The sequence below is a fragment of the Cetorhinus maximus genome, chromosome 24 (assembly GCF_964194155.1).
Source record: "Cetorhinus maximus chromosome 24, sCetMax3.hap1.1, whole genome shotgun sequence".
In the NCBI taxonomy this organism is placed as follows: Eukaryota; Metazoa; Chordata; class Chondrichthyes; order Lamniformes; family Cetorhinidae; genus Cetorhinus; species Cetorhinus maximus.
This window is the reverse complement of record NC_135902.1, coordinates 2,174,064-2,187,505: the sequence shown is the minus strand read 5'-3', so window position 1 is coordinate 2,187,505 and position 13,442 is coordinate 2,174,064. Positions and strand designations below refer to the sequence as shown.

The window sequence follows — 13,442 nt, the reverse complement described above, 5'->3', positions numbered from 1 at the left end:
CACCTTTCATGACCTCAGGATGTACCAAAGTGCTTTACAGCCAATGAAGTACTTTTGAAGTTGTAAGGTGGGAAATGCAGCAGCCAAATTGTAAACAGCAAGGACCCACAAACAGTAATGTAATAATGGCCAGATAATCTATTTTTAGTGATATTGGTTCAGGAATGAATATTGACCAGGACATTGTGGAGAACTCTCTTGCACTTATAAATGTGACATAGGATCCTTTACATCTACCTAAGAGGCAGACAGGGCCTTAGATTAACATTTCATCTAAAAGTGGGCACCTCCAATAGTGCAGCACTCCCTCAGTACTGCACTAAAGTAATGCTATAGCTTGTTTATATCTACCTGAGCAAGCAGACTAAGCCCTGGGTTTCATTTGAAATACAGTATAGGTGAATGCTTAATTTCCTGATTATATTCATAACACTATGACAAACAAAACCCATGTCTTTTCAGAGTTATTGAAATCTGCACCGTTTAGAATAAAACAAAGGTGACAGTGATATGGAGCAGCTCCTACAGCTGTGTGAAGCCACAACTACTGCAAGCTTCAGGTGAGTTGATCCTTCAAACCAGTGAAAACATATGTCATTCCTGACTACAAGTAAACAATTCTATTTATTCTATAAACCCTGGTAGAACCTCAGGTGTATGAGTTCTCTGACACAAGAGATTCTAATGCTGGTTGGTATGACATGGTATAAAATAGCAATTTAGGATTTCATACATATAAAACAAGTCAGAAGATCAGCTCTTAGATATTGAGGCTATCAACCAATCAATCAATTTCCCTAGAAAGAACAAAGATTAAATAGTTATTCTGCTTAAATGTCCTACATTACAATGTTCATTGGTCTGCATTTTGCAATAGTAGCAAGGCTGAAAGTGTCGTTGTTTTTGCCATCATGACTTCTTTGAAACTAGCAGCAACTTCTGGAGTCTGTACATGCGCAGGCAAATGCAGAGATCCAGAAGTTGCCATAAGTGATTGGAAGCTTCCCTGTAGGTGCACTGTTGAAGACCTTCAGGCGTCAGGACTGATGAAAACTTGCCCTTTTATGCTACTAGTCTCCCAGTAAAAACCTACAAAGTTGTGTCTTATTCAACAGCATCATAATTACTGCTGGACAACATTACTGGCCCTGAAAAAGTAATTTTATACTTTTGGAGTGTCAAATTTCTCTATTATGTTAAAAAAAATCACATTGATTGTTTTAACTTTATGATATTTCAGCTTAATCACATGCATGTGTTCCAATCATTTATTTTGCACTCTGTAAAATGTTAATTAAAAGTGAAAGATTCAATGCAATTTATTTGCTGGATTGTTGTCTGAGAATATTTCATTGTGCTTAGCCGTTTACCCTGCTGGAGGGTATCACCTTGCCTAGACATCCCCTTGAGTTGGCGCCAGATTTAAACTGACACCAGGAAAGCTGAAGTCCATACCTGAGAGATTGTTCGATCTTTGTGGGCAGCTTTTTGCATGGTCAGTGGTAAGTACCATTGCTCTGGCACTGACTACAATATTCACTGTTTACAGCGAGAATTTAGTCAATGTCAGAGAGTGGGGAAAATGCTTCAATTCCCATTTGAAATGTGGTTAGATCCAGGTCAGATATACTGGATCACAACCTGGTTTGTTAGGCAAAGCGCAGTGTAGCTGGTATTGTAAATCTTGCCATAAACCAAGTCATTTCATTACTCACCAGACCCCACCAGCAGTCGCCCTGGTTTTAGCACTATCCTCCAGAATTGCTATGGATGGAGGGATACATTTTAATGGATGATGTTGGTCAAATTCCCAGAATTGGAAGTTCCCAGATTTGGGCCAACATGGAGAAATGCATCTGTTTGGAGGTAGTCCAACTACAATCCTGTTTTGCTCAGTGGGAATAGACATTAATCACCTAGTTATGCAGTTATAAACTGACTGTAAGGGAAGATTAATTTACATCTAACCTTGTAACCGGTGCCTACTCTTGTTGATTATACAGCTACTGTTGTGTTTTATGAGGAAGTGTTTATAATATAAAACAGAGGAAAATACAGAATACTAGCGTTTGAGAGACACTTATTCATGGAATAATGTTCTAGGCCTTTCTGAACCATTTTAAGATCAGATGTATTTGGAAGGGATTCGCGCTTTCTTCCCTATGACTGTCTTATTGTCGCTGAATCCTCCACATTTCCCAAGAGTTGCATCTCAGGCCACATTATACTAACGTACTTCTGTACTTTTTCCATCACAGTCTCACTCACAACCATATTCCTTAGAGTTTGCTTCTTCTTTCGTTTAAATCAAAGTGACTCTTACCTCCCAGATCCCTTGTGTTAACCAGTTCGGGGGTTATTTTAGCCAGGAAGACTAGTCTGTGGAGAAGTGATTTCTAAAGGACGGTAGAAATGGTAAATTAGTTCCTATCACCGTTAAAAACAGCGCCTTGTCCAGATCTCTCCTGCAATGTAAAATAAACTAACCGTTTCCTCTTTAGCATTTGGACCCAGTCTCCTATCCAGGAGGTGATGGAACATGCTGCTCCTATCGTTCCCCAGGAAACCTTTGGAGGGCTTGTTTTTTCCACCACCCGTTGAAGTCATTTCCATTCGATTTGTCCCTTTCGGGGTTAACACCCTCCACACAAGCCCGCTCAAATCCGTGCTATTCACTCACTCGTGTCTCCCCAACCCGGGGCCAGTCAAAGCCCAGCACAAAGCGGGCTGAGGAATGAAACACCAAATGCTTTGGTTTATATATATATATATATATATAGAGCTGGTAGCCCAGGCAGCACAGGCTCGGCCTCTGCCTCCTTTCATTCATTCACCTGTCAACCGGCCTTTTCTCTCTCTGTGTGTGTTCTGACATTCTGAGTTTTCTGTTGATAGTTTTGGCGAAGGAGACAGTTGCTTAGGCGACAGATTAACTTTTGTTTTTCCCCCCCGCCCCTCTGCCTGTTCTGTAACCGTTTGGTTGGATCAGAATCCCCCCCATGGCAAGGAGAGCCCTGTGTTCATATAGACCGACACCTGGAATCCAGTCCCTGTGCATCGAAACGGACTCTGTTTCGGGGTATGGTGTGTCCCCGGACACCCTCACCCCAGTCACCTGCTCCCTGTTACCAGGTGATTTACCTTTATTTAAGTTTGGGATTGTTTTTGTTTTGGATGAATGCTGCAGCAATTTAAACTCCGGGGAGTTTAGCACCAATGTTATTGTGATTTTTGCCTGTAAATTCAGTGCAGATACAGCACAAAAAATCTGAAATGAATAAATTGTTCCCTTTTCAAAAATCTACACAGGAAAACCCCTGTTTACGCGCATTCCACTGAGTGGTGGGGATACCTGCGAGGGGACTGTTCTGTTTGCGTCCAAGAAAATTCACATTTATTTCTGGATCAATAGAGTTGTGGGGCTGAGTCTGAAAGATCCCCAGGCTGTACCCAGACATTCCTGGGGGAGAGAGAGGAGGGGAGGGGGGGTGTTCCTTATTTATGACACTTGGCTTTGGTCTAGACATGATGTAGGACCGGCCCCTCCTTCAGAGCAGTTAGAATGTCACCTTTGGCCTGGCAATGGGGTTAAAGTGAGGATTGTCTGGAACACAGTTTCAGGAGATTTGGATGGTCCACGTGGCTGGATTATTCTTTAATGTTTAGTATATTTGGAGAGTTTGCGCTTTGTAAATATAAATATATAATTGTATGTATTGTGGCGTTTAGTTCCGGCTGTTGCAGAAGCCACTCCAATATCGCCCGGCACATTAGTGGGTTTTAGGCAGTAAAGCCCCCAGTTTAAGGGGAGCTCGGGCACTTTGTGAAATCCGGGCTCCTCTGGTATTTCGGTGCGGCCGCTTCATGTGAGCGGCTCCCTTTCGCTGCATTCGGGGTGCAACTGACTTAGTGCAGGAAATTCAGAGGCATAATCCTTTTACATTTAGTGAGAGGAACATGATGGGATTGGAAATAGATCTTTAGCATAATAGGTGCAGCAAAATGTACTGATTGGGGCGAGACGGTGAGAGACAAATTGACAAACCTTCCTCTTTTCTCTTTGCTTCTCCCGCTGAAACATGAACATACAGACTCCAGCTTCAAATGGCAAATCTTCCCTTTCAAATCGGAAATTTCCTTTCTGCCGCTTGCTTTTCGACGCCATGATTGACAATGTTTGTATCCGTTACCCGGCAACTGTGCCTGTTACAAACAGGACTGGCCACTCTCTAGTGCCCAGTCTGTTTATTAAAGGGAAGCTCAGGGTGTTTATTTTAGCACACACAAGGTGTTAATATTTTGGTGTAGGTTATTTTTATTTTATGCATGTCCACCTCCCCCCCAACCCCCAATTTTCTAACCTCTGCTGAAGGCAGTGCCAACAGCGTCAGCAATTCAGTGGCACCTGGTTCAGGTTGAGCATTGTCAGAGTGTTTAACCAAAGGGACATCACAGCTGAACTCCCCTTCTGCAGTCACTGAACATTTCCAAGAAATCACTGGGTAGAGATTAACGTTAATCCTAAATCCCTCAGCGAGTGCTTTCCTTTCACTCTCTCATTTTCAGACATTAATAGCGAGTGGATGGGTTTCAAATGTGTTAAAATCTCGAAATTAAAACGGAAAATGCTGGAAAAGCTCAACAGGTCTGGCAGCACTGGTGGAGAGAGAAACAGAGTTTAACGTTTGGAGTCGGTGTGACCCTTCAGAGCTAAAGCCCATTTTGAGGCTCATTGTATTACCCCAATGATGTCATCACTCAGTTAAATACTAACAGCACTAACTAGTTGACCTAGTCTAAGATGTCAGCCTTAGCTCTGAGGTAACAATCTCACCCGTTTGGGAGTGCAACCCCCAGCCTAAGAGACTGAATGACACCATCATTCTCTCAGTATTGGGATCACTGCACTGCTGGAGGTGCCAGCATTTGGTAGTTTGTTAAAATCAAAGTTCTCTCTGCCCCTCTCACCCCGACCGGACAAGATAGCAGGGCATTGATCTGAAGAATAGAGGAATCCCCTGCCGCCCAGGCCAACATTTATCCCCCAAATCATGTCACCGAAACAGACTGACCCAGAGTTTCCGGCCCCAAACCTGCTCTTTTATTTCACTGGTGTTTGTGGGGCCTCGCTGTGTGCACATTGTGGTCACCACGTTTGCCTATTTATTGTCGGTGTTTCGTTTCCAGTTTGTAGAATAAACATTCGGATATGTGCGAAATGGTTATTCCCAGTAAAGGGACAGGCAAACATTTGTGGGTATGGGAGTCAGATGATGAACTTGGTCATATGTCCACTTCAAGATTATCCTGTCATTTAACCCAGACAAGAGACAAATCTTGATGGGACCTGCTTCGCGCGCACACCGATTCACAGTGCTTAATTTATTCTGAAAATATTAGCATTCAGAGGACAGACAACACTAACACGATGCTTCACAGTGATAGTAATCACATCCCTGATTGCTAAAAGAGGGGAAATGTTCCTCCATCTATAATTATTGATATATCAATGCCTTCAGGTAAGCACCTGGAAGGCCAAAATGCATTTAACTGGGGGGAAGTGATTTAATGACAGGCTGAAAGATTGTTAAACTAAATTATATTAGACCTTTGCCCCACTGTGAACAACTTTAAATGTTAACCCATCCAGTTCCCTGTGTTTTTGGAGCTTAAAGTAGTGATTTTGTAGGGGGCGGGGGGAATAGAGAACCCCCATACTAGCAGTCTGTGAATAGAAAGGTACTTCCCTCTGCTCAAACAAACAGAAAAGTTACATTTAACCTTCCATTTTTTGAATAATTCCCAGACTTTACATCAGTGATCTTCCTTTACTGTGCTCTTTACCATACAAAAGAGTTTGATTTTGTCTGTAAACATCTTTTCACAGGATTGTTACAGCTCAGAAGGATGTGCACGGCTCTCCAAATGAACAATTCACCTAGTGCCACACCCCGCCTTCTCCAGTAACCCTGCATATTCTTCCTTCTCAGATAATAATCCAATCCCCTCATGAACGCCTCTATTGGACCAGCTGCCTCCACTGCACTCTTGGGTGGCGCATTCCAGGTCTTAACCACTTGCTGCCAGAATAAGGGAACCCTGATGCTGTTTCAGAACTCACTTTAAGATTCGCTTTTGATGCAAAATATTTTTTCATGATCAGTAATATTTTTGTCTAAAGGTTGTATCCCTGAGAGGAAGTGATAGAAACAGAAACAATGATCACAATGTCCTTGTTCTATTTTCATATATGAAATATCAGGTACAAGAAGGCTATCATTAATCACAAATAGATTACTAGGCCTTGCAGCACTATTAGTATTGACTCTTAAGTTGTTACATCAAAGTACATTAATATTACTGCCTACTAGCTGAAGATGTTTAATACCTTCAAAATACCTTGGTTAAGGCTCTGACATGTTCAGGGAAAGGAAAAATTTGGGGCCACAGCAACCCATTATTCTGCAGTAACCCATGAGAAAGATTTAAAATGAGGAGATTCCAGAATTTCAATACAATGAACCCCTGATGAGAAAACTATCTTGGATGTCCAGCTTGTTTGCACTGTAATAACCATTTCTGATTCTAGGCATTTAACTGACACATTCAGAAAATGCAAAAAATCTGAATATAAATTATAAAGAAAAACTTTGTAATGTACTGGAAATCAATAAGCTGTTAATTTATATTTCTGGCATTCACTTTTCATTATTACTTTGTATATTATAATGTTGAAAATTAAAGCTTGTCACATATTGCCGCATATATCAATAAAAATTTTTTTTAAATCATTAAATGTAGATATGGGAAGATCTTTGCTTTGAACCCAAAGCTCCTTTGAAATATCAGGATATCTCTTCAGTGCTTCAATAAAAGGATTTTATCTTGGCTGGGGCTCATAGAAATCAGTCTTGGCAGATACCTCCTGTTTCTCTTGCAAGTCTTGTTAAATTATTGACTGATGTTTACCAGAGACTTAAAAATGTGAACAGTTGCCAAGTTTGATAATGTAACCACTGTGATAATGAGCTTGCTGAAATAAATAAAGTAGCAATTTTTCTAATGCCAACACACCCGTTGCCCAGTGGGAAAAAAGGGATTCGTTATAGGATCGATTTTGTTAATATAAAAACTGCTGAGAATGCATCTCCTGTATCACTTTGCACTCTACTATAGTGGGAAGCTAAGTTTGGGGGCTGTTGATGTGGACATGTTGCCCTTTGGGTTGGGTACAAAGAGAATTTCCCTGTTGGGATAATCTCCCCAAACAACAGCAATGCACCATGGCTGGGAGGAGGGTCAGCCAGGTTCCCTATTGCCTAGAAACACCCGAAAAGCTTGAGAATAGATGTGGTTGGCACACTTTAAGGGCCATAACAACGTAAGACTATCCAATTCAAATATCTGGTACTTGGTTTAACACTGCAATGTGATATTTACTTTACATGCCAAGCCTTCATACAACATTACATCTAGTTCACAGCACCTTGTTCAAATCCATATCTCAATGGATACATAGACAAGATGAAATGTTTATTTGAAAGTTATTCACAACTTCCAAGGCCTTCACACAACAAATCATGATAACACAAACATGGTCATTAACAAACACTTGGTGTTAGTTTCAGCTTGGGCCCTTGGTTGCAATCAGTGATCCACTTGCCTTTTGGGAAAGGCATCATTGTGGTGATATTGTGTAGCTAAGTCATGCCAATCATTGGAAAAAGAATTATAAGATGCACCAGTTACATGCAGAGATAGCACATTAGCTGATATTTTAACACGGGCTGGGGATGGGCCACACACTTAAGAGCTGATGGCATTTCTAACTTTGTCAACCACTTTCAAAGCTGCATGTATGATGTAAAGTTTTCAGTGTCCTTAGTCTCCAAATGATTCACTGGTGATCAAGAACAAGCAAAGATCATTTCCTTTTCTCAGTCATTGAAGTGTCTTCTGTTATCTTGTACCACTATAACCATGAAGTTCTATATTTGAGGTGTACATTGTATCATTGTAAGTTAGCTAATAAATAAATCTAAAAATACTTGATAAAGGTTCAGAAACCTTAAAAGTATTAAAAATTACTGTAAACATTGCAAAACTATAAAAAGATACAATACCCAAGGCAATTTAATAGTTTTTTCAACCAAGGAGACTCCTTTGCTTTCATTCCAAATCATCACAGGAGGAATCAGGAGCAAATGAGTGTAAAAGCTACAAAATTATCCAAGTTATCACTTAAATTGTTTTGCCTCTGATCTGGGGCCTACATGGTACTGAAATACAAAAGGATACATTTATTTCTTCAAGATTTCTCAGTGCAGAACTTTATGCTTGGGGAATGCAAAACAGGAATTTGGGAGTGATTTCCATGATTCTATGTGCATTAAAATTAGTGGCTGGATAATTTTAGGGATCATCTTCCATGAAGATCCTAACAATTGTTTCCAGTGCTCCAAAGTGTGTGTAAGCGTTTCAGTATCCAAAATGCAACAGAGTGCAAAATTGCAGCCAGTGAGACATGAATGTGGGGCTTCCTTTTGCTTTGTGATGGCCTCTGTGGCAGTTTGGCACCTGTTCCCCAGCTGATCAAAAAATCGCCCCTTATATCCTCCAAAATAGATAAATATTTCAGATTATAGTGGTAATTGCTAGTTAGTTATTCTATTGTTAACACTTCCTGTTAGTGTGCATTGATCCTTTAACACACCACCTAAATCTCACACTTCTGACTTCTTCACACAGCCATAATTTAACTGTTTTGAGCTCTGCTTTTAAGGTCAAAAAGGACAAGAGGCCAAAGCAACTTATTGCTTTAATGAGAGTCCACTAAGTCCACCAAGTTCAGTGTCTTTTCAAAGGTCAAAACAAACTGGTTAAAGTATTTCGTTACAAAGGTTATTTTAAACAGTTAAATGTTAAATATTAATCCTACAATTCATTAAATTCAACTGGATGGTGGAACTTCCCCTTTCTCTCCCCCGGTTATCATGTGGCCTCTCTACCACATTCCTTTTTTATTAGATACTCAATCTGTCTTTCTGACATTTAAGGCATTTTTACAATCCCTATTGCGTCATATTTTACTAATTTTAACTTTCAGTGACTGCACCTAATTCTACCTGACCTTTATAAACAATGACTAAACCCTCTGCATCCCTATGAATGATGTAGCTTGACAAACGCTCAAACAAATGTAAACTTTCATTTTGATATTTAATATCTCCACCCTGAAGACATCTACTCAGTTTTCAACATCTCTGATGAATTCTAAAATCTTGTCATGCCACTGAGCAACTAGTCAGGATGCGTATCAGCACAGGTATCTTGGTGTCATCTGATAAGTGGGACACTTGTACTATTTTGTTCCACGAACCCAAAGCCTTTATGCTTCAGATCCTGTTGATTTGCTTCTATTTTTGAATGTCCAATGCTATGCATGTGCACAACTTATTGTTCATTTCTTGCACTGAAGCTGCATTGGAATCGAACAACCCTTTTCCTTGCAGGTGAGATTTCTGGAGATCCTCTTGCTAAAGCAACTGTTTCATTAAAGTCTCTAAAGTCGGTAAGACTGTAGTATTGGAGATTTGTTCGGCAAATGTACTGCCTGTGCTCCAGGTTGGCAAAATATAATCGCAGAGGGAGCCTTAGATCCTTCTTGGCCTTTCAGCAGTTTTTTTCCCTCTTACAGCTCAGTTAACCTTGTTTGGGATTTTTTTTAGATATCTACACATTTTAGTTTTTCGATTTCCGTTGTGAAATTTTGTCTGGTCCACCCGCTGTTTTGTTAGTTTACTTATTCTCTTCTTGTCTTTTCACAAATAGAATTTTAAGAGGTTTAAAACTCATATTAGGTGCCCTAAAATGTTAGGGTGGGCATTCAGTCGGTCCCGAACAGACCGACTGGAAGAGGCAAGACACCAGATTTTAAAAACCTAGGATGATAAGTGGGAAAAAATGTTCTCAACCCCTTTTCTGTCTTTTTTATTCTTTCAGGGATGTGGACATCACTGGCAAGGTCCACATTTGTAGCCCATCCCTAATTGCCAATTGAACTAAGTTGCTAGGCCATTTCAGAGGGCAGCTAAGAGTCAACCACATTGCTGTGGGTCTGGAGACACATGTAGGCCAGACCAGGTAAGGATGGCAGATTTCCTTCCCTAAAGGGCATTAGTGAACGAGATGGAGTTTTACAGCAATTAATGATAGCTGTCATGACCATTACTGAGACTAGCTTTATATTCCAGATTTACTAATTTAATTCAAATTCTACCAGCTGCCATGGTGGGATTGGAACTCATGTCCCCAGAGCATTAGCCTGTGTCTTTGGATTCTAGTGCAGTGACATTACCACTGTCTCCCCACAAAGTCAAGTTCAAGTCTCATTCCAGGGCTTGAGTACAAAAATCAGGGCTGATACTCCAGTGCAGTACTGCAGGAGTGCTGCACTGGGTTGTTATCTTCCAGATGAGACTTTAAACTAAAGACCCATCTGTGTGCTCAGGTGCACGTAAAAGATCACAAGACACTATTTTGAAGAAGAGAAGTTATCCTTGGTGTCATGGCCAATGTTAATCCCTCAACCAACATCACAAAAACAAATCATCTGGTCGTTAACACTGTGATGTTTGTGGGATCCTGCTGTGCACAAATTGGCTGCCATGTTTCCTACATGACAACAGTGACTACACTTCAAAAGTACAATACTTAGTTGGCTGTAAAGTACTTTGAGGCATCCAATGCTCATGAAAGATACTTTACAAAGAGAAATCTTTGTTCCTTCCTTCCTTTAGTTAATCAAAACTAGACCAGGAGGCCACTGATTTACATCACCAGGCCCCTCATGTACAAGGTAATCTCCACCCCAGAAAGAAATAAGCCCAATTCTCATTTCAGTGATCAGCTGAATATAGGAAATCTGCTCCCCAGGTTCACTATTCTCTGGGAAAAGGGGAGCCTCCTAACGTGTAGCCTGGTTTTGCCCTTGCGTAACTTGTAAGAATGGCCTCCTGGCCCTCCTTGCTGTATTCAGTTCGAACAATTGGCCTACATTGAAACCCTCTCTTTATCATCTTATACACCTCAATCAAATCATACTTAAGCCTGTGCTTCTCCAAATTACAGAGATCCAACTGGTTGAGCGATACTTGTACAAGTTTGTCTGCGAACCTGAAGCACTCTTCTCTTTGGCATTCCCTGACAATCAGCTGAAGTCTGATATTGATCGACACGTGAACGAAGAAGACACTGTAGCCCTGTCTCACCTGGATGAGAACACCACCTACATGGCAGACGCTGGCTGCATCAATTCACAGCACTATAGCAAAGGGTATATGTTTATAGGCAAGTAGAATCTTTCTACTGGAATTAACATTTGTGGCCCAGCTTTGAACCTTTTCCAACATTTCAATATTATCCAGCAGGGATGCACGCCCTGTTACCACATCCCTATTACACTTTAAAAAATGAGAATATGATTGGAAAAAGCCAGCGTAGATTTATGAAAGGATGTTTGCGTTTGACAATTCTGGTGGAGTTTTATATGGTTGTTGATAAGGGGGAACTGTAGCTGTTGTGTATTTGGATTTTCAAAAAGCATTCAGTAAGATGCCACACAAGAGGTTAATGCACAAAATTAGGGCTCATAGGATTGGGGGTGATTTAAAAGAAAAAGAAAGAAAGACTTGCATTTATATAGCGCTTTTCATGACCATTGGTCATCCCCAAGCACTTTACAGTCAATGAGGTACTTATTGAAGTTTAGTCACAGTTATAATGTAGGAAATACAGCAGCCAATTTGCACTCAGCAAACTCCCACAAGCACCAATGTGCTAATGACCAAATCATTTTTTGTGAAATTAATTGAGGGATAAATATTGTCCAGGACACCAGGGATAACTTTCCTGCTCTTCTTCAAAATGGTGTCCTGGGATCTGTCACACCTACCATTGGTTTAATGTCCCATCTGAATAATATGGAATGGACAGGAAGCAGAGAGTAGGATTAAATGGGTCATTTTCATGTTGGCAGGCTATCACTGCAGGGATTTCTGCTATTTACAATGAATATTCATGAATTAGATCAGGGAAGCCAGTGTAATGTATCCAACTTTGCCAGTGATACCCAGTAAGGTGGGAAAGTAAATTGTGAGGGAATGCAAAGGGATTGTAAAGAGGTGCAGCAGAATGTGGCCGAAATTCGAAAAATGTGGTTCCCCATTTTGGTAAGAAACATAAAAAGGAAAATAAAAACAAAAAACTACTGCGGATGCTGGAAATCCAAAACAAAAACAGAATTACCTGGAAAAACTCAGCAGGTCTGGCAGCATCGGCGGAGAAGAAAAGAGTTGACATTTCGAGTCCTCAAGACCCTTCAGCAGAACTGGAAAATAGTTTATAAAAGATGAGAGACTGAGAAATGTTGGTATTCAAGAGCAGCTGGCTGTCCTTGTGCATGAATCACAGAAAGCTAACATGCAGGTATAGCAATCAATTTGGAAAACAGGCATGTATTATGTATCTTAGCCCTTATTACAAAGAGATAGGAGTATAAGAGTAAAGAAGCCCTGCTGCAATTCCACAGAGCTTTGCTGAGACCATATCGTGAGTATGGTGTGCAGTTTTGGTCTCCTTACCTAAGAAAGGATAAACTTGCCTTCGAGAGAGTGTAGCAAAGGTTCATTAGACTGATTGCTGAGAAGGGGGGATTATTCTATGGGGAGAGATTGAGTAGACTAGGTTTATTTTCCCTACAGTTTAGAAGAATCAGAGATGATCGCATTGAAACATATAGTTTTTTTAAAGGGTTTGACAAGTAAATGCTGGGAAGCTGATTAACCTGGCTGGGCCAGTCCAGAACCAGGATTCACAGTCTCCGCATTAGGAGTCAGCCATTTAGAACTGAGATGAGGAGGAACTTCTTCACTCAAGGGTTTGTGAATCTTTGGAATTCTCTACTCCAGAGACTGTGCACATTCAGTCATTGTGTATACTCAATGTAGAGATCGATTGATTTTTAGATATTAATGGAATTAAGGGATATGGGGTGCAGCAGAGGTATAAGACCAGCCTTGATCTTATTGAATGGTGGAACAGAATCAAAGAGCCAAATGGACTCCTCTTATTTCTTATACTCTTATGTGAGGAGACTAAAACTGAACACAATATTATAACTGAGGCCACCCCACCTTGTTCAAGGTCAAATGGTGTGCTTTGATTTATAATGAAGTGTTCTGTAAATAGACCCTAGCACCTTAACATTGCTGCATGGTATTGGTCATGAACCTTTAAAGATTGGTGCACTAAATGCCAATACTTCTTCCATGCTGGTTTTGTTCTCTTCCCTGAAGAATGTATATATGTCATACATATTACCTGGCCACATGCATGACACTGCATTTGCCTAGTTTAACCATCACTTGTCAATCACCAACCCA

General features: G+C 40.6%; 1 protein-coding gene across 2 annotated transcripts in view; it reads right to left on the bottom strand.

The window, feature by feature from the left end:
• Positions 1–2,668, bottom strand: part of tex47 (testis expressed 47) — a 31,484-nt gene extending 28,816 nt beyond the window's left edge. For both annotated transcript variants that reach the window (XM_078570661.1, XM_078570662.1), the window contains exons 1-2: positions 2,488–2,668; positions 2,324–2,396 (exon numbers count right to left, since the gene is read on the bottom strand). In XM_078570661.1, coding sequence (XP_078426787.1) covers positions 2,324–2,396; positions 2,488–2,613 — 199 coding nt within the window. In that variant the 5' untranslated portion in view covers positions 2,614–2,668. The remainder of the gene's footprint in view (positions 1–2,323; positions 2,397–2,487) is intronic.
• Positions 2,669–13,442: the final 10,774 nt, after the last annotated feature.